We start from the raw sequence: 22,376 nt of genomic DNA on the forward strand, positions 1-22,376 counted from the left end.
CCACTGGCTACAGCGACTGAAAAATCTAGTGTACCGCCAGACCAGCCGAATATAGGATGGTCGCCACTTTGCTTTCATCCTCAGTCTCCCTCGTGGCCTTGAAATACATGTCTATATGATCGATCCACGATTTTCACCTGAGGCCTAGGCTGGAGGGTGCCCCTGAAACATCAAATTCAGGCATTGGGGCTAGAGTGACCTGTTGTCCCGGGATCCTCGCTCCCCTTGAGCCTGGGCAGCCCCGCTCGGAGCAACTCCTGCATTCAGGTCATCTGCCATGTTGGTGAGCACACAAGTGCCCCTTCTTAACCAGGGGCCGCAACCCACACCAGAGCATGAAGAAAAATGGAGCACCAGCCAGCCGGCTAGCACTTCCCCCACACAGATGATCAGTTCCACATGAGAATAAGAAAAAGAAATTGTCCATAAGGGCACCCAGAAGCAGATATTGGGAGCACCACAGGAGAGTGATCCCCTTTACTTCTGCCCTTACCAGTACATCTCACAAACAGTCCCAAAAATTGAATTGAGCACAAAAGTCACGTGCCCCTCACCTCTAGACATCCAGGTGAGGGACAATCTCATGGGTGAACTGCAGTCTCCCATATACGTGGGAATTCCAAAAGTTAAGCCAGGCAGGTGCACAAGCACTCCCTCGGGGAGCCGCAACCTCCGTGACCAATTCGACATCAAAGGTTGTCGAAAACGCTGCACACGTCGGTGCCGCGGCTGGTGATTAATCTCCCCTCGAACCGAAATCTGAGCCGTAGCTCAGATTTCACTGCCGCCTAACCCAGGTTTCCTCGTTGCCAATGTAGGAATTGGCCTCTCAGAAGCTCATGCACAGGTGCAGGTCCGTTAACAGATGTACATGTGGGCACATATGGATTGAAGAGCGGCACAGCCTAAAATGTGCAAGTGCACAATGTATCTACAAAAGGATGTGCTCATCATACATGTGTGCAAAGGCAATGGCGTCCCCCTGCGGGAATCACAATGCAGAGATGGGGCATGCATGACCTTGCCTGTGGCCCTGAGCTGCATGAACCATGTAAGGGTTGAGGCCTGCAGCTGTCATCTGGCTTCAGATGCCACTCACTGAGATGATGGAAGTCAATGAACCCGAAGCTTCAGACGGACGCCTCTAATACTTGGGTATTTACTGGGACCTGATGTGCATCAATGTGCTGCCCACCCTCACCTACCACAATTATATAGCTGGTAAGATGGCTCAGCGGGGTAAGCGCTTGTTGCTGTGATCTGTGTTTGATCTGCTAGTCGCAGGTTCAAATCCCGACAAGGTCGACTCAGCATTTCATCCTTACAAGGTTGATAAAGTGAGTACCAATTTTGATTGGGTAATAATGATAATAATGTATGCAAATATGTGCTATGTAAAGCTCTTTGGATAAAAGCTCTATATAAATATCAAATTATTATTATTATAATGGAGACTTGCGCATTGTGTATGCCTTAACTACTCTGTGCATCATCGGAAACGCAATACAGGGCGTGTGTTGTACAGAGTTGTGTAATGTTTTGAGAACTGGCCCCCTCGAATAGTGGCTCTGCAACATCTACTTTTGAAGAACATTTTATGATTATTCGGAACGTCCTGGTGATTTGCAGAATGACCCCTAATAAATCTGATGAAGGGACAGATCACAAAAAGCATAAACCGGTGTATGATTGTTTGAAAAAGTGGAAGACTCCTTTATTTATTGATCATTTGTAAGGCACTTTATACAAAAGAATTGTGTTTCAAAGTGCCACAAGGCTAAATGGGAAGGGAACAGGGGGAATAATGTCAGTGGCAAGAAACAAGAAGCAACAATAATATATATATACAGTCGTGGTCCTACTAGGCCTTGTGGCATTCGGCCGTGCAATCGCATTGATGAGAAGTGCAGAGGAGGGGGATGCACAGGGGGAGTAGAGGAGTGGACAAGTGCTGGAGGAGGACCCAAGAGAGAAGTGCTAACGGCAGCTAGGAGGAACACCTCAGGCTAAGTGCAAGTGCAGGCAGCTCTCAGGGGTGGTATGTGGACTCACCAGGCAGGGGCCCGCAGAGCAATGCAGTGGGGGAGGAGGGGTGCTGGAAATGACAGGGAGGAAGGACCTGGAGTTGTGAGGTTCATGAGGATCAGGCTACTGGTGACAACGGCAATGGGGTGATTAGCAGGAAAAGGAAGGGAAAGAGGTAGAGAAGAGCAGAGTTTTTAGGAGTTTCTGGAATTTAAGGAGGTCTGGCTCAAATCTGAGAGGGGCAGGGAGACTGTTGTAAAGGGAGTCATCAGCCGCGGAGAGAGATCTGCCACCCCCCCACTCTCTGCTTAGAGAAACGTTTGACAGAGAGTTGGAATTAGAGGAGAGAAGGGTTTGAGCAGGGGAGCATTTAGGGAGGGAAATTTGGAGATAGCATGGTCCAGGCCCCAGAAGGCGTTGTGGATGATGCAGAGGTCTTGAATTTGATCTTTGTAGTCACCGGGAGCCAGTGGAGAGATGTTAGGGCTGGAGAAATACAGTCCCTGGGCTTGAGGCCAAGTATAAGTATTGCAGCCTTGTTCCAGATTACATGGAGGGGCGAAGAGAGGAGAGAAGGAGATTGAGACAGAGGCTGTTGCAGTAGTCCAGCCTGGAAAGGATCAGACCTCTGGAAACATTCAGCTTCTGGGGGAAGGTGAGAAAAGGAAGAATGCCTCTTAGGAGGTGGAGCTTGAAGTGGGACTTTTTGGTAAGGTCCATGATGTGAGGGGTTAAGGAGAGAACAGAGTCAAAGATGACCCCAAGGTTGTTGACCTCACAAGATGGTGGGGGTAGCGGGCCCAAAGAAGGTGGCCAAAGGGTATTAGGAAAAGTGTGCACATGTGTCTCGATGAAGAGGATCTCTGTCTTACTAGCATTGAGACAGAAATCGTTCTCTGAACATCATGCCTGAATGGTGGACAGACAGGCAGGGTTGAGAGAGGAGGAAGAGGGGGAGGTAGAGGGAAGTTTGAAGGAAAGCTGTGTGCCATCGGCATAACACGGGAAGTGAGCATAGAAGGTGGAGATCAGATGAGCAAGAGGGGCGAGATAGATATTGAAGAGCCAAGGCAATAGGATAGAGCCCTGGGGGACACCACAGGAAGAGAGACTGGTTGAGGAGGAGAAAGGGCCCATTTGCAGCTGGTAAGGGCAGTTAGTGAGGAAAGAAGTCAGCCAGTCCAGTGTCCAGTCAGTGATGTCGAGGGTATCATTGAGTTGTTTTATGGGGATGGAATGGTTGGCCATGCCAAAGGTGGAGGAGAGATCGAGGAGAATGAGAACAGCAGGAGAGCAGTTACTTGCTTTGCAGCTTTACTTGCTGGCATTCTGAATTATAGATGCCTGATTTTCCTTGCTCCAAGCTGTAGTTGGAATTCTACTTTTATCACCTTTCTGTTCACCTAAATCCCTGTGTCTCAATGACCCAATGTTTGCTTCTATTTTCCATTCATGTCATTTTTATGGAATACACATGAACTATTACAAAATCATGGGAATGTTCTTTCTATGACGAGTGCATCTACAGTCACCATTGATACTATTTATTTTATTTATTTATTTTTTACATTTGTAGAGCGCACTGCAGCCCATAGACATTGAGGCGCTGTTACAGGAAGGTGTATGCAAGCAAGATTATGTAAACATAGAAAACATAGGTACTTAGTTACAGAGATAGAAAGCGGAGGGTGGTTACATATGACATTTGTGTGTCTGAAGCGATCATGGCAGGAGGGTTTAGACAAACAGTAGATACTGTGACCTTTATTTCAAGAATTACCAGGCCTTAACTAATGAGTTTAAAAGGGGCTTCAAACACTGCAGGGGATTTTTTGTTCTGATTTTCAGTGTAAGTTTGGCAACATTTCGTGGATTCTCCAGCTATGTTCTAGACAATGGATAAGGACGGTCCAGCTGAAAGAAGACCAGGTTTTGCAGTTCTGAGTGATGTGTAGGTTAGTGGAGGATGCACGCAAAACCTTGGCTGGTGTGCCACCATGGATTTTCTGGCAAAGGACGGGGTCGTCACAGCGTGGCCTGTGCACAATACACCGTTTCCGGTTACTACCATAGAGGCAAATACAGGGCTGGCTTGGGCCCTTGTGCAACATTAAAAAACCTGAAAGGCCACCCTGATCTGTACTGTGACTAGTTGCTGTATGAGGAGGCAAAGTTGGAGACTGTTTCCATAGTGAAGACTGCAAGAGATGAACGCATTGACCACAGTGACCTAGCCTTGAAAGAACAAGACCTACAGGCTGACTGCAGGGTTGACTTGTAGGAGATTTCTGAGTGAGTGATGTCCAGGCAAGAGCTGCATTCTTTACCTCAAGGGACAGAAATGGAAATGACTGATTTAGGGAGCAGGTGGAGCAGTCCCTGAGGTCAAAGGATGTATCGAGCATTCGAAATGGCTCTTGTTTCCATGCACTGTAAGTGTGCCGGCTTGCATCCAGCACTGCATGGCCTCCAGGCATTTGGATAAGGAGACCCCATTGGAAAGGCCACAGTCGTTCAGTCTGAAAAGGATTTGCACATCATCTTGTTAGTAGAAGTGCCTCTGAAGCATCAATGATTGAGGCACAGGGCGTGGGTAGATGTTGCAAAGGAGGGAGTAGAGGACGGCATGAGGGTTAGCGGAGTCCGAGTAGAGAAGAGATCTGCCAGAGTGGAAAATAGAGCTTAACTAAAGCCGGTGCCTCTAACTTCAGCTACAGCATGAACTGCAACAATGGTGAGGTGGAGTTACAGGCGAGGTTGAAAAGAATAAAGACACCCGAACCATTGCTGTCTGATAGAATGTTGGGGTCATCCAATGTCGACATGAGGACAGAATCGCTACCCTGAACATGGTAGAATGCAGCTTGTTTGTAGTCCATCGTTCTCGTAGAATGCCCTGGACAACTTGCAACATGGCTTGCAACTGGATGGGGATTTTGAGATTGGGAGTCGTTCTTGGGATTGTCTAGGCGTAGGGATGATATACTAAGTATGGGGAGACAAGAGCGCATTTGAATGGCGTTGAAACCAGAGAAAAGTAAGCTGTTGATGAGGCAAAACACGACAGACTATGGACAAGAGTTTTCACTTTGACCACAACAGGGCCAATGTAGAGGCAGACTTGATAAGCCACTGGTGTGAAGTGATGCATGAATATCGCAAAACCGCCTTGCAAGTGCTGATAACATCTTGGTGGCTATGGATTTGTAGAGGAGGAGTCAAATGCCTCTACCAAAAGTCCCGCCCCTATTCTGCCTACATGTTTGAAGCCAGAAATTGCGACATGCACAACGCCAGTAATGATAACTATACCGCGAAAGATCTTCGAAACAAGGGATCATTAAGAAAGCCCTATAAAATGTACCCGCAGAGAGATGACGGTCTCCTGAGAGAGAGCCCCGAAGAAGTGTGAAGATGTGAATAAAAGAGGCTGGTGGCGTCACATGAGCTGAAGGTGACGCACTGAGAAGGATGGTCAAAGAAGAGAAAGTATAGACCTTATGGAATCTGATGACGAAATAAAGAAGGGAGTAACCTTTCATGTGTGGAGTGAAGGTTGCACATGCGAAGAGCACTGAAGAAAATATAAACCGGTCTACAACTGTACAGATGCTGCAACACAAGTAGACTAAATAATCATGAAGGCTGGCTATACATAGTGAATAGACTGCAGGCGGTGCTGCCAATATATATATATATATATATATATATATATATATATATATATATATATATATATATATATATACATGTGAAGAATCTGGACATTCGATGTCGCACCTTTAGTAAGCCAGGACCCATGAAAAAGAAGGGCTGAAAGTGTGGCGCAGCAGAGAAAACAGCTGAAAATCGAGGAAGGATCGAGAAGTCTGTCTGGCTCAGTGTGAAGGGTTGGGGCAGCCAAGAACTAGTTAGCTATTCAAAATGATACAGAGAACGTGAGAAGTGAGGCAAGCTCTTGTTAAGGTATAACGGAAAGATACTGTGAGTGTCACGTTTTATTCATTTGATATCATTAAATGCGAAGAATGAGCTAAAACACGTTCTCCTGTCACATGGGGTAGATGGAAATAGAACATGGGCAAGCAGAACCGAGACTTTACGATAAGAACGTGCTTGCACTCCCTTCTATTCTCAGGAGCTTTGATAAGGCCAAGTTCAAAGACAATTCAAATGGCAGGAGGCATGAGTGATGATGGATGATGGGCTAAATGGGTGGGGAGGCATGGTCAAGTCCACTCACCAGCACCTGAGGTACCAGCTTGCGTGCTGTTAGCGGGTCGAATATTACAGAAGGGTACAAGCATGCCAACCAATTATAGAGGGCCATGTATTGAAGAACCCTATAGTTTGAGAGCCAATGGTGTGTCGTGTATCTAACAAATGTTGAGGATGACTTGCACAAGGGATGGGCATAAATTGCCCACCTGACTATAGAGACCCAATCACAATCTAATCCCCTACAGAAAGTATACTTAGATGTTCCCCATATACCAACCACGATCCTAAATGTTTTTTCTTAGTTTGCCACATAGTATGATGTCACATATGATGTGTTTTCGCTTTAAAAGTGTTATTTTTTATGTGATGCGTTGAGATTATGGTGTGAAACGTCCGTTGATGTCTGTTGTACTCCCTGTTTTAGACAATTGAGAATAAAACAGATTACCTTTTGCCAACTTCCTGAGTCAGTCTTATTATTGGTGTAAGAGTTATTCTGCATCCCCATCCATCTAATGACGCACTACCTCATTTAAAAGGGCCTAACGATTGAGATTAATGTGTGTAGAATTAACCAGAGACCACTCAAAGATGCCTACCCCTGTACAATGCATGAAACATGTATCAGAGATGGCCAACGTAGATTTCAGAAGTCCTTCGTCTCTTTCTAATAAGAGGCAAGAATGTTAGTTACCTGGAGAGTGTCTGCAAGTAAATGCTGACTGCATGCATGCAACAGACGGGGAGCCAACCAGGGCTCACAAAGGGAAATGAGCATTTGTGGAGTTGAGGCCTCAACTGCCATGCCCCCAAGGATGCAGCTCAGCAGGTCAAGTGGGTTTCCCACTACAGCAGTAGCAGCACACAAATCGAGCTAGCCACAACCTTGGTTGACACAGAGGTTTTGAGCAGCACGTGCCCAGCTCTCCCTGGTAGTAATCCAGTCATAAAGGGAAGCGGGAAAGGACAGCTCAGAGTGGCGAGATTAACGGCACACGCACACACAGCAAAATCGAGGTCTTTTCATTCTCAGCTGTGTCTCTACATATCTGGGGGCCAATCGGATGTAGGATTACTTCAGTGGGAATGTTTAGCAGCAACACGCGGAAATGTTAGACATCTTCCATTTTATCTTGACATCTTGTCCCTAGCTGGCTACAGTTTGATGACTGGTGTGAGTCAAAGTGTGATTTTGAAGACACTACTCAAAAGGTGCAATCAGTCTTGTTATCCTAGTGTGTTTTCATCTGGAGTTCCTGGAGCTAAAATCCTACCTCCCATGATGCATGTGACAGAAACCTGTATACTTGCGGAAAACTATTGGACATATTTGAAAGTAATTCATGCAGTTGGATTATAAACCAAAGAAAGCCACTCCAACCCACGCGGTCTGGATGAAAGTTTAGCAGTGTGGAGGGAATGCCAAGAGGAAAGTGTTTTCCCATGTAGTGAATGCTGTTTATGCCACCACTTCCTTTACCATAGCTCTGCTTAATGCTAACCTAAATAATCCTCCCTGATTGGCTAGAAATTGGCCAATCCAAGAAATCCTTAGGATTCTGAATTGTTTAATAGAATGTGTGCAAGAAAATATTGAGTAAGGTTGGATTATGTTTGGGGGTGTTTTAAGAGAACACGTGCTATATTCCTAGGGCCAGGAATGACAGCATCGATCCCATTACTGGGGTCTTTACAGATAGGAAGAATGTTAGGGGCGAAACCAGAGGGAAGTAGTTGTGAGAACAAGACTCCACTAAAAGGGGGACAAGGAGAGGCGGAAACCAGGACCCGTTGTGGAGGAGGATAGATTTGGGACACCCAAGCCCTTCCAGGGGGGAGAGGTAGAATACAAGCAGGACCCACCCACCAGGGGGGGATGGGTGCCAGATCGCCAGGACCTGCTTGGGGGGCGGGGTGGAGGAAATGCAGGACCCACATAGGTGGGGGAAACCATGCTCTGCCAAGGGAGAGGGGTGGAGACACATCACATTGTGGGGGCTCAGCCGCTTACCGCAGGAGGCAGTGCAGTCAGTGGCAGGGGTTCCGTAAGGGGAGTGGGAGTCTGGTGAACCGGCAAACTGGTGCACCGCACCCTTCGACAGGCTACCTGTTACGGGGTGCCCAGGATGTAACAGCGCGGGTTGGTCACACTGCCAGAGCTCAGCCATTGTGCCGCCATCCTCCATTGGGTTGGGGTCAGGTTGCTGGGAGACAAGTCAGTGAAGCAGGTAGCTTTGGGTCTATGGCTGCTAGGATGTCCTAGGCTTAGAATTGAGCCTCACTGACCCCAAAGCCCACAGGCCACTTAGATCACCAGTGGAATCTGGATATTCCTTACAGGACTCAGGCAGGCATCTGGAAGCAGAAGGGAGGGAGTGACAGAGTGTCCAAAGAGACCTTTACTTACACAGGTGCCAGTGCTCGGCTCAAGTGACATTGCAAGCGCTCAGCCAATCTGCAGGTCATTTCCATTGGTTCGGGTTGGGTTGCTGGGAGGTAGCTAGGTGATGCAGGCAGGGTAGGGCCCATGGCTGCTATTATGGAATATTAGAGCAACACCCCCCGCCCCCCATTTGTCTGTATTTGGAGGCTTGGAATTGTGTTGCAGTGAAAGACAGGGCACCTGCCACCCCTTTATCTGTAGTTGAAGCTTGAAACGGTGTTCCGATGGAAGATGGGAGAGTCGCCCCTTCCACCCCCCCCCCCGAACCCCACATGATCTGTAGTTGAAGGCTGGTGAGCTGTTTCATTGGAAGACAGGATATCCTCGCCATGTGCCTCTGCCCCAAAAACTGAAATTCATATCTTTTTTTATGTTGAAAGTTGTAAAAAAAGAAACCACTGGAAATCTTAATTAGCTGCTTCATTCTAAAGGAGGGGTCTTGAAGCGTTTTTATGCTCTGACCCCTCTGGGCAAAATGGTGACGGTGGCCCCTCACATTACCCTTCGCCTCTTTGGTCATCATAAGAAAACCAACTACCAGACATTTGTATAGTAAATAACAGGTGTTAATGAGAACCATTTTAAAGGTGTAGAAGGGATAAAAGGCTGAGTCTTCCCTACAGGGATTTACACCCAGGATTTACACCCAGTGCCTGCAGAAAGAATGCAGATCTTAGGAGAGTGCAGCATGGGGCACTTAACTCCCTGAGCTATCTTACCAGCTGTTTGAGGGCATGGCAGTGTGCCAAGAGACCAATACGCTTCATTCTATTTTGTTCTACCTCGCATTCGGTGTCTGTTCTTTTCTATAGTTCCATCTCCCCTCCCCCTCCTTCCTATGATGCCTCTATGTTCTGCCCTTTCGCTGGGCCACGGGTCCTCTTCCCCACAGCCGTTGGGCTTTTCTTTCTCTCCCACTTCTTTCCTTCCTCTCCCCCCTATTTCTTCCGTTCCTCTAAGGCCCTTCCAATCTGCCTCTTCTCCCTCCCATTTGGCCTCTCTTCCCTCACTGCCTTGTTATCTTATTTACAACAATATTTCCTCTCTCTTCCTGCATTTCTGTCCTCCCTCTCTCTATCTCCCCAATAGTGTCCCCCTTTTTTCATGGCTCCACACTGCAGGTAAGCCAGACAGGTGTAGCCGATCCATCCATTTGTATCCTTTGCGTTCTGGTAGTTGCACTTTTGCTTGCTTCATTATGAAGGATTGCCAGTCCCAGAAATAACAACTGCAAAAGACAGCCCTAAAATGGCTAAACCCATGTGAGGATGCTCTAGTTCAGAGCTATGCCTCTTCTGACGCTGCCCCACCCTGTGTACCTCGTCTTCTTTTCACTCCATATCTTCCTGCCTCCATCCTGTCTCTGCTTCTCCCTTGCCCTCATGCTCCCGGTTTTCTGACCACACCCTGTCTCCAAAGGGACAGACAGCAGATGCCGATTTCCGTTGCAGCCCCCCCCACCCCCCATTACCTCACCGGTAGCCGAATAGGTGACTTCTAGGGGTCCCATGTGACCATCCCCATGCCTGCCTGCTGCAACGAGGTGTTAAACACAGACTGGAAGCACGCGCCAAGCAGAGGAGAGCGTGTGCCTCAAGCCTAGATTTGTGACCTCGAGGCCTCTCCCCACTCATCGTGGAACTACAGCTGTTCCAAGTGATCATTCCTGCTGTTGAAATGGCGGCTCCTGTCATGCGACCGCCCCCATCCCCAGGGGTGTGCGCCCCACCGTGTCATGAACAGTGTTGCAAAGGAATAGCAGAAGTTGTTAAATTCATAATGGCGGACGATGATAGTGAAATGTGTTCTTTAGTTCTCAAATATGTAGGCGAATCGTTGGAATGAAATTCAATTGCATATTAAATATATTTTCTATGATTAATTAGGTTTACATAGTTTGAAATGTGTGTCTCTTTAGTAAGCTACATCATATTTACAATACATGTGAGCATAGTGATTTCTATGTTTAGAAAAACTGATTTTAACTCTAAGTTATGCATTATTTTCAATGTTCTTGGGATAACGTATATCATTTAAAAAATGTATTTGATTGTTTTTAGACTGTATAAAATAATGAATAAGTGTTACTAAGGACATCTACCTTTAAAAAAGTAAAAAATGCACGATGATTTTTAAATATTTTGTACACGATGTTGGATGGGCCTGATTCACCCGCCCTCCCAAAAGCACAGTACATCTAGCGTGTAAATGGAGAAGATCCAAGGATTACGAATTTGGCCTTCATTTCAAAATATGATCTGTGTTAAGAGGTCGGTGGAGAAAGAAACACTGCGCACATTGTCTTATGCAGAAGAAATGACAGATTATTTTCTTGTGCTTCCGGTCCAAAGACAGACCACATGTTTGAGGCAAGATCACTAAATTCTAGTGTTATTTCAACACGATAACGCATGGCAGGGAGCTGGGTGTCCTAAACTTGGTCATCGAACATACAACGCGCTACTCCTTACCTGCTGTCACGGATTTCGCAGATTTCGATGTCGTAGAGTTAGCCGCATTCTTGGTTTCCTTATCTTTCTCTTCGATTCTGGATGACTTCACCTCCGGCGTGAAACTGCTCTTGGCTACTTTCTCTATTGGCTCCTTCTTCTTTGGAGAAGCAGTTTTGGGAGATTTGTCTGATGAATCCTTTAGTCCCCCTAATTTTGGGGAGGCCGCGGACAACTTGGACTTGCTTTCACTTTTTCGTGCCGGTGAAGAAGATTTGGTCTTTGTACCTTGCTTTTTAGTTTTTGTCTTTTCTTTCAAGTCCTTTTTCATTGACTTTCCTAAGTTCTGATCCACAGGCAAAGCCTCGGGGTCTATCATTGAAACATCAGGGTGGCGGGGTGCTGGGCTTGGGTCATGCATTGGGACTGGGGGAGGGTCCATATGCTTGTACGTAATAGTTTTATCCGTTGGTATGGTTTCCGATTCATCCTCCGAATCAATGTTGGCATCGGCAGTGATAGAGGGGCATTCTTCGGTTTCAGGGGGTACATCGGAATCAGTCTGGGAAGGAGCAGACTCACTCACTGAAGTTGGGGGAGTTTCATCGCACTGTCGTCCATGATGTTTCCCTCCAGATGGGGGCTGTGCGCCTCCGGATTGAGTGAGGGGCTTTTCCTGTTCTCTGGAATATTCTTCACTTGCAAACCACTCCAGAGGGTTAGGGTTAATAAAAGATGGAGACAGTTCTGTTTTGGGATGCTTGTATTCACAAGCAGACACAAGGCATAAATCCACATCTTGGCGGGCTTCAGACGAAGATGACTTTTCTGGCGTGAAATATCGGTATGCCGTCTCACTGGAGTAACTGTGTGCATCTGGTGCACTGACATGTTTCTCGCTGTCTACTTTATCTGAGTAGGATGAAAGCTTTTCACCTTGCAACGACAAATTTTCTTGACGCATGTCATACGTTTCTAAGGCATGGTAACTAAACTGATCAGATGAAGCATGCAGTGGTGGGGACTCTGCGCGATAGCTAACAGCAGATTCTTTAATCACTGAAGGTGCGTCTGGCAACCCGGGAGAGGGGATGGAGGAGGGTTCCTCAGGTGTTAACACTTTTTTGCCTTGTCCATTAAATGGTTCTTCTTCTGGACTTTGCATTAGTTCGGTTGCTACAGGTGAATACAATGGCATATCAGTATACTGAATGACATCTGAGAGCGAGTCCTCTTTTAATGGAGAAGCTACTTGGGAAGGTGTATGTGCAGATGATGTAGATGGGGAGGCCTCTATGTGGGACCCTGAATGGAGCTCTGTGTGGTCTTTTTCTTGAGCATAGAGCTTTGTGACTGGTGATTCCCTATGGGCAAAGCTCAACTCCTGCATTTCAGAAGGGCTAAAGTCTACTTCAGTTGGTCCATTTTCAGATATATGGTGCATACTAGAGTTTGCCACTGGATGCTCCGGAGATTGCCGACTGAAGTCCATTGCCAAAGATTGCTCTGGTGAGTCTTGGCTAAATTCTACAGACATTGTCGACTGCTCAGGGGATCTGTGATCGTGAAGTGATGTCCTTGAGGTTGCGGCCTTAGGGGAGAAATCAGGAGGAGAAATTGACATTGGTCTTGGACACTCTTCTCTGGATGGGGACATCTCAGTTTCTTGAAATGTTGTTGGTGTCTGCACGACAGACACCGAGAGGGAATCATCAACTTCTGTGGAGTGAGGGGAACCAACTTCAGCATGCAGCGAAGGGGACACGTCGTCGGTGGTTGGTTCTAGGAATGAGCTGGTGGCAACCGATGCAGTGGAAATTGAGGCCACACCTTCTAAGTGAGAAAAGGTGTCCTCCGCCACCACTTCGTCAACAGGAGTAGCAGATTTGTCAGAGGCTGTACCTTCAGAAATGGACATTTTAGTATCTTCCTTAAAGTATCCAAAGTGGCTCATGTCAATCTGTGTTGGTGAAAATGCAACTGCAGATTTCCTTTCGTCTAATCCACTGAAGCAGGGAGAGCTGGTGGCACCAGTGTCTTGCAATGTTGTGTCTAGCGTAAAGTCGTGTTTAGTCGGCAAATGCTCTATGCTTTTTGAATCTTGTTCAGGTGAAAGTTCTTCTGGAACAGATTCAGAAACTGGACTTCTTTGAACAGGTGAACCTTCTTTTTCAACTTTTATTTCAGAAGAACTATCAACCTTTCTAATTGTAGACTTTACATCAGCACTTAAAAACATTTCATAAGACACTTCAGAACCTATCAGTGGTGGGCTGCGCAGAGGAGACAAGACTTTCTCAATTGGCGATTCAGAATCCGGAACAGGCTCATCCATTGGACTTATTCTAGGACTGTCAGGCTTTTCCTTGGAATCACAGAACTCAAAAAGCACAGGAATGGATGACTTTTCGGTTACTTCAGAAGCAATGTGGTTGACCTTTTCATCAGTAGGTGACTGGTGAAAAGGGGTGTGGCCTGCACTTCCGGAAGCTGACTGTGCAGGAGATGCCACTTCTAACGTTTTATCATCAGGACTGGCGCACTGTCCATGAGCTTCTTGAAGGTCATCAGGTAGCGCTGGTAGAACGTCCATATCTGATGTTTTTATTTCATTGGGAGTTAAGTCAAAGTTTACACTCCGTTCACTCAAAGGTGTTTTTGGGATTGGTGAAGGTGGTGCGGGGCTTTTGATTGGACTATCTTTTTCATAGTTAACATCTGAATAGTTATCGCGAATTTCAAGTTTTGTGGTAGTTCTTGCTTCTACATCTTCAATGCACATTTCTTGTAAGGAAGACTTGCACAATTTATCTTCTTCAAGTGAGGAAGGTGGTGAAATTGTGGAAGCTGATGGACTGTAATCTTTGCCCTCTGTTGCATCAGACTTTGAAACATCAGAGAGATCATTGAACCCATCAGGGAGATGAGAAACCGTAGCCTTGTCGTATTCCTGGGGATAAAGTGAAGATTCATACTTGGTAACATTTATATATTCCTGGGAAGGTGAATCACTCTCCTCGTTGTTAGTTTCATCACTCATGACATCCCGAGGAGTAGACATTTCATCCATAGGAGTTGGCTCGCTGGATATTTCAATAGTCGAATGCGTGAAACCTGAGGTAGCAGTAAATTCTTCTGGTGGATCTTCTCTGTTTTCTTCATCAGAAACAGTTGCTTCACTTTCTGAACCACCTGGAAATGTCTCATAATGTATAGAAGATGGCGGTTCAATAGTGGGAGAAGGAGGTGAAGTCTGTTTGGTTGAAGTAGTTATGAATAGTCCATACTTGTCGTCACCTCCACCAATAAATGCAGATTTACCTTCCATTACCAGGCCAAAGTCCTCTTCCGCATCTGCTTTTTCTGTCTCCTCATCTTCCTCTTTGGCTTCTTGGGTTTTGTCATCATCAACTTCTTCCTCTGTCTCTTCAGCTTCCTCTTTTTCAACAGTTTCATCCATATCCTCTTCAGCACGCTCGTCTCCTGTTTCAGACTCGTCTTTCTCAATACTCTTGCTGTCTTTGGATTTGGCATGATCCTCTGCTTCAGTCTCAATTTCCTCCTCAGTTTCTTCAGCTTCTCCAGTCTCTACAGCTTCCTCTGTGGCATGTTGCTCTGCAATACTTAATGATGCTCTTTCTTCCATATCGTCACCCTGTTCTTCCACTTCCTCTGTCTCTGCCTTCTCCTCAAAGTCTCCAGCATCAGATGTTTCTTCCAAACCAGTCCCTTCATCTTCATATCTTTCATTTTCATCTACTCTGTGCCTGACCTCAGGCTCCAGCTCTTCAGGTGTCTGCTCAGACTCCCCTTCGGCTTCTGTGGTAGTGATGCCCTCGTCCGGAGAATAGGCATGCTCTTCCACATCCGGTGACGGCTTCATGACTACATATCCTTCGTTCTGTACTGCTTCATGTGGCTCATCTGCAACAGTACCACCGAAATCAGCTTGCATTTCCCTTACTACCACAACTTCCTCTGCTTTAAGCTCTTCAAAGTCTTTTGTTAAATCTTCTGGGGAAGACATCCCTGATCGTTCTGCTTCCAGATCTGTTGTAAAACCCCCAGCTGCAACTGTAGCAGCTGCTACTGCTGCTGTTGCCACAACTGCCCCCACTGCCGCAGCTGCTTGTTTCCCACTGACCTTGCCATCTTTCTTTGTTACCTTAATTTTTCCCTTTTCCTTTGGTTTTGCTGCACTAACATTTTCTTTTTTAATGGGTTCTTCTTTCTTCGGTGTCTTTGATTTTACCAAGGTCTTTTTGACTTCAGTTGTCAGAGCCGGTGTTTTCTTAATTTCCTTTGGGACCTTTTTAATCTCTTTTTTAGATTCTTTATCTTCCTTTTTAATCTCCTTCTTCTCTTCTTTTTTAATATCTTTTTGGGGAGTTTCCTTTTTGACCTCCTTCTTCACTTCTTTTTTAGGGTCCTTTTTCACTTCTTTTTTCGGCTTTTCTTCCTTTTTCACTGGGGTCTTTTCTTCTTTTTTTGGTACCTCTTTCTTTGGTTTTTCTTTTTCCTCCTTTTTCTCTTCTGTTTTTGATTTGACTTCACGTTTCACTGCTTTCTCCTTTGCGACTTTTGGTTTTGCTTCTGATTTTTGCTTTTCAACAGTTTCAGATTTTAGTGCCACTTCCTCCTTGCTTGTTAGATCTTTTTCACTTGCCACTGGCTTTGTTTCAGATTTTAAATTTCTTTCTTTTTTCACCACTGGCTTTTCTTTGCTCTCCACTTTTGAGGGCTTTTCAGAGTGGTTTATATTTATTATTTCAGGGGCTTCCTCTCTTGAATCTTTTTTAACCGGCTTGCTGGTAGGTGTTTTAATGGCTGCTTTTAGACTTTCCTTACTGTCGGCTCTTTGTTTAACTTTTGCCGTTTTGACTGCTGGGCTGGGTACATTGTCACTTAAATCCTTCTGGGTTACAACAGGCTGCTTAAGAAAATCTAAATGTTTGAGCTTTTCGAGGCCATCCAGGATGTTGTACTGAGACGTGTTTCCTGGAAAGAGTACTCTGATAATTTTTTCTGCTGGATTTGCTGGATGCCAAACAATTAGTGATGATACAGAGGTCAGGTAGTTTAAGGGAATGTCTACTTCTTGACCATTGGGCAAGACCAACCCACCCTTGTCTTTGTTGGTTCCAGTCCAATGCTGCATAAAATGCTGCATTTCCTTGCTACCTTTGACTGGATTGAGCACATACATCTCAAGTTTTCCGACCCCCATTTTTTGAAATAGAATTATTGGGTCAATTACATTTCCAGCATTTCTTAGGAGTGGCTCTGGTTTCATAGACAACTTATTTAAATACTGAAGAGTAAAACAAGCCTCTTCCAAACTTCTCCGTATCCTAAAATTAGGTTCGGGATTCTTCAGATTCTCAGGCACATTAAGAAAGACAACTCCTAGGTCAGGGGAAATCAGATTTTTAGTCCAATCACTGTTCGTCGTAGAACCTTGCGACTGTTCCTCTTCCAACTCAGCCATTTTCCTTTGCAGCATGCTGTTGATCCCAGGTAAATTATCGTCTCCAATGTGGGTGAGTAAAATAGAGTCCACTCTGTCTAAATGTCGAATGAGTTTCCAGAAGCAAGACTTCCTTTCTGACCCACCATTAATGAGCATGTTGAAGCCATTCACTGCAAACAGCGCAGAGTCACCTCGACCCCCTGGGAAGATGTAACAGCATGGCTTGGAGAGTTTCAGAAACCCACCTGAGGTTGGTGGCTCTAGAATGTCAAAGGGTGAAGGAACTTCTACTGATTCTGACAGATACTCTGTGAATTCTGACAGCCCTTCCATTTCAGGCAGAATTGAAGTAGAGTTGAGTTTAATGTTGATGAAATCTTGAAGGTTATGCCGGTCTAAGTTCGAGTTTTTCCAATCACCTTCCTCAGGGCAATACAGAGTTAAACTTGCTTTGTTTGCAGGATGTGTAGTGCTCAGTAACTCGCCGATCTGCAAAGTAAAGACATATCATGCATTAGTTGAAGCAAACTACTTTCCGTTCACTGCTCTAGAAGACTTTCCCGCATACACTACAATACATTCAATGCATTATCCAACAAGCACACGTTTCATGGTAGCAGAACACTATAGCAAAAAATGGTGACAGGTTGGTTATTGGTTGTAAGTTCAGATAATAAGTGTCAATAAACTGCATGCCAACTGGCGGTTGCTTAGAAACACTGATGATAGAAGGCTGTGCACCAACGCATCTCAGACAAAAGGCTCCTATGACTGAAATACATGATGATGAATTGAGATTGAGCTGGGTTGACAAACACCTTTAGATGGAAGTTAGAATATGCTGAGGCAGATAATGGATTGGACAACACGGGTTGAGTTGTGCGGGGTGGCTTCTTGCGGTGTGATGGGACAGGAGGGTGGGTGCTTGTGTCCCTCCCCTGGATAAGGCAATGGGAGTGTTTAGTAAAACACTTCCTGTGCAAAGGAATGCTCTGCATTTGGCACAATTACTTTTTAAAATGTCAGGACCATGTCAATTTCACAAAGTCAAAATCGTAATGGCAAATCCCAAATACTTTGTGACAGACACATAAGAACGAATGAGGGTGGGGCTCTGACTGTGGATGTGACTCTGGATGTAATGTAGAACAGGTGCAGGCACATCATGCCAAACCAAATGACAACATTTTGGCTCATTCAAAGATATGTTTTTTTTGTTTTGTTTATTGAATACATAGTTTCTTACAAGCTTTGATCAATTCCTTTAAAACTCATCAAGACAATCTCCTCGAAAAAACAGCAGTAGTACAACAAAGATCATTTCACATAACCATTTTATAATTGATCCATTGCTTTTCACATACAAAGAACTTCTTTCAAAAACTGTATTGAAGCGAAAATTAAACCAAAGTCTTCGCCACCGAAAAGATGTGTCCAAAAGAGGCCTGCCTCTTCAAAGTGCCTTAGTGCCAGATATTCACCCAAGAACTTGGTTCTGCGCTCGGTCAAATCCCTACACCCCTCTAGGATATGCCACAATGTTTCTACCTGACTGTTAAGGTTGCAAAACCTGCACGTATCAGTATTGGATTTGCCATATCTCTTCAGGACTTCGTTGGTAGGGAGCAGATTGAATTTTAGGGCCTTATTACGAGTATGGAGGCAGCCATAAGGGCATGGCTGCCTCCATACCGGGTTCCAGCTCCAAGTTCTGTGAATGAGGAATTACCGGGTCATTCCAACCTTGGAGGACCCGGTAATTCCTCATTCAGAAAACCAATCCCCATTCCCATTTGAGCCCCCATAGGGCTCATTGGGAATGGGGATGGAGCTAATAACGGGCTCGTTAATAATGGGCCCGTTACTAGCTCCTTGGTCCCCTCGCGAGACCCGGAAAGGACGTCTGGTTTTACCTGACGTCTGTTCCGGGTCCCGCTAGGGGACCTCATAATGAGGCATCCCGTAATGAACGGGGCCAGTACTGTACCGGCACCCTTCATTACGGGAGCGCCAGTCTCGTAATGAGGCCTTTAGTCTCATAAACTGTCCTCTATACCATGGGGATGGGAAAAGCTTGAGGTAGCAGGGACTTTTACCAAAAGCCTTTGACTCATTAGACAATCCCTGTTGCCACCTGTGAGAGTTTCTGTCCTCTAGAGTGCTTATCCAATCTTGAGCCCATATTTTCCTTTTAACCTTGCCCGGGTTGACCAATAGGAGTTCAGCACTCAATCCCAGCGAATCCAATAGGGCTTGGCAATTTTCCTTCCATTGGGTCAATATGCCAGGCTCCATTCAATCTGTTAATTGGGCAAGTATTTCAAAAAGAGGGGCTGGCGGCGCTAATAAGTACTTCAAAAATAATGAAAGTGCCTTCCAGGCAGTTTTAGCATTAAGCAAGACGAGACTAAGTTCGTATCTTATTAAAGAGGTTGGTACAAGGTTTGGCAGCTTTAATAGCTTTCTTTAGAAGGTCCCTTCCAGAGATGCCCAAACCTTGTGAGATGTAAAAAGGAAACCTTCTGCTCCAAAAATTAAGGATGGAGAAACATTTGCCTCATAAATAGTAACCAGCGGATCTAAGGAAAATTTAACACATTTCCTATGAAGTACTATTGCTTGAGACATCATCGCAGCGTTCTTCTTCTTTAAGGACAAGCACCTAGGACCATCATCTTTCTTGTTGTGGAATAAAGCACTTATGTAGGTCACTGACTGGACTTCTATTAAAGGGGCATCTTCTAGGAACCATTTGTACCCCTCTTATTACTACTCCCAAAAGTCAGGATCTTGGTTTTTGCTGGATTGATTTCTAAACCATTCCCCTGCATGTATTCCTACAGCACGCTTAACGATCGTTGTAGTCCAATAGGGGTCTGGTCTATAAGGACCAGATCATCAGCGAAGAGCAGTCTACCGATCTTGCAGTTATCTAATATGGGGGGGGAGGCATTCACCCTGTACAATATGATGGGTAGGCCTGACAGAAACAGGTTGAAAAGGGTTGGGGCAAGTGGGCATCCTTGCTTCAGCCCTCTTTCTGTGGGAATGGGGCTCGATACAAGACCTTGGGCGTTGAGCCTGATTTTAACATTAGTATCCTGGTATAGTTTTTTAATGGCAGATAGCAGACTCACAGGGCAGTTCCACTCCTCATTTTCTCTCCAGAGCCGCTCCCTGTCGATGCTATCGAACACCTTTTTGACATTAATAAAGGCCATATATATTCAGGTTCCCCTTTCCAGAGTTTTGCCCTTTAGAATGTTCAAAAGAAACAGATTTAAATCAGTCCCCACACCTTTAGTAAAGTCTGTCTGCCTAGGATCAGCTCTACCCATTGATGCTATCCATTTCTGTAAATGGGACTGCAAAATCCCCAGAAAGATCTTTCCCATCATGTTCAAATGTGCAATGGGGTGATCGTTTTCAGGATCTGCCCTATCTCCTCCCTTATAAATGGGGACAATCACTGCAGATTTCCATGACTCTGGGATAGTTTCTGACCTCAAGATTTTATCATATAGGGCATACATAAGGGCCACCCATTCTTCCCGGGTCTTCCTTTAACATTATATTGGTGAGGCCATCCGGGCCAGGGGCCCTTGATCTACTAGCCTTCTTGATGAGTGTAAGCAGGTCATCCTCATCAAAGTGAAGGGACCAACCCCTTCTGTTTATACCTAGCCAAAAAGTCTCCATCACGTCTTTTGAAGATTTTCCCATAAAAGCACAGCCCTTTGCCCTTGGACACAATGTTGTCCATCGGCAACCTGTTCCTTTCTTCCAGCTGTTTAGGCAATTCCCAGGTAGCTCACACATCTCTTTTCACTATTGTGCTGAGGATAGCCTCTGAATCTGCCTGCAGTAGCTTGGCTTTATGGGCTGCTGCCCAATTTCTATATTGTTTTCTCCTAGCTATTAGAACTCTAGTTGCCTCCCCTTTCCTTTGTTTCAGGGCTTCTAGATCTTTTCTCAGCATGTTCTTCTCTCTAGCCATCATAGGTGTGTGGGTGACCTCTTCCCCTATTTTTAGTGGGGTTAATCAGTACTCTAAATTCATGCAGAAGATTGGCGTACCTCACACCCTCTCTACCACCACCTAGTTTATCAAATTTAGGTTGGAGACCTCTGACGTCCCCTCTCCTTAGCCTCAACCTGTTTGCTCCATTAGAAACCTCTAAAGGAAAATTGCACAGCTCGTTTAGTGGGGATTCACCATTTACTGCAGCGACATTTTTAGAATGGAGTGATCACTACGTTTTTTCTTGTATTTTTCTCAGAGCGATAACTCGCTTGCTAAGGTAAGGGCAAACAAACGTGTAGTCCAATGTGGAGGGGAAAAGACCATTTGACCAGGTGGTTGCCGGATGGTTGCCACCTTCATCCAAGTCCTAAACCATAGATAGCCCACAGATCTCCATTAGAGCCAACCATTCCACCGCCCTCTTGTTAGCGGTTCCTCTGTCTCCCACTACTCTTTTCAGGCTAAGTCCTCCTCCAACCAGACATGGAAAATTTAGATCACCACCCACACAAATACCAGCGATTAAAAGCTTGCTGCGAAATTCGTCAATGAGAGTGTTAACAGACTGCAAGAGCCTAGACAAATCAATCCCGTTCAGGTTCCAATAGATGTTTATAAGGAGCAAACAAAGAGAGGTACGTGGAGACGCCACTCCCATTCTCAAAACAAATAGCCTGCACAAATCTATTAGGGCATTTGGAGTCAAGAACACAAAGATATCTACTGTTTTTAACCAATGTTAGTAGGACAGCTAAGGGCCTACCTATTAGACCAACAAAGTCAGGATTAATATAAGAGCTGTAGCCATCATAGACAGGTGCAATTGTTAGCCAAGTCTCCTGTAAACATAGAATATCCAATTCTCCTGTAGTGATATCCTTGTCTCTTGCCAAGTGGGAGAATCCTCTGGTGTTCCAAAGGCCTATGGACAATCCTTGCGCTCGTGGTTAGTTCTCAAAAAGGACCTTCCCTTATTCCTTTTGGCCAATTGTTACGTCTGACTTCTCCTCCCTTTGTACGAGGGATATCTTTCTCTCGCCATAATGCCGGCTTTCAAATGTAACCTTAAGGGGGCTTTCCCATATGAACACCGGACTCGTGGGCCTCTCAGCTAGACACTTCGTTCCTCTCGACTCCATCGCATTCTTGGGCCCTTTACAAGGCACTCTTTTTGTTGTTACTTACAGTATTTTTGGGCTTCATTGGTAGTTGCCACTGTTGGCTAGTCAAGCTTTCACGTGGGGGAAGTTCCGTAAGATCAAAGCCCCAAGGGAGCAGCTGATGGGCTAATCTGAGGAGAGCTGATGTAATTGAACTTGACTTTAAATGAAGGATAACTGAATCTGTCTGCTCTTCATTTATAAAGGCAACAATTCTTATATCCTTAGAGCGGATGAAATGAAAGTCAGGGATATGATGGAAGAGCTTCATAACGTTTGCCCGATTTAAGGTCAGCCCATCTTTTTGGGGAAGCAGTCTATCCAATCTTAATTTAAGGGGAAGTCTACTCTCTTTAGGAGCACCAAATGATCATTTTTCAACATTGAGGAATTTAATCGAGTGTGCTTCCCAGGGTTTTCTCCCATAGAGCCTACACCCTGTGGTGCTACGTCCCCTTTCCCCAAGGGCGATGCAGGATTGGATGGCTTTTTATGATTGATTTGCTTCCTTCAATCCTCTAAGGTCCGAAATTTCATTCCCAGTCTATCCTTATTTAGGATCTCTTATTTAGGAACTAGGATA

At 45.4% G+C, this 22,376-nt stretch overlaps 1 protein-coding gene across 1 annotated transcript in view; it reads right to left on the minus strand.

Annotated features, from left to right (window-relative positions):
* MAP1B (microtubule associated protein 1B) overlaps window positions 1-22,376 on the minus strand; it is a 471,440-nt gene that overhangs the window by 27,950 nt on the left and 421,114 nt on the right. The window contains exon 5 of the mRNA XM_069627516.1: window positions 11,161-17,098. Within this exon, the coding sequence (XP_069483617.1) occupies window positions 11,161-17,098 (5,938 nt within the window). The remainder of the gene's footprint in view (window positions 1-11,160; window positions 17,099-22,376) is intronic.

The sequence above is a fragment of the Ambystoma mexicanum genome, chromosome 6p, assembly GCF_040938575.1.
Source record: "Ambystoma mexicanum isolate Mex_15411 chromosome 6p, UKY_AmexF1_1, whole genome shotgun sequence".
Classification (NCBI taxonomy): Eukaryota; Metazoa; Chordata; class Amphibia; order Caudata; family Ambystomatidae; genus Ambystoma; species Ambystoma mexicanum.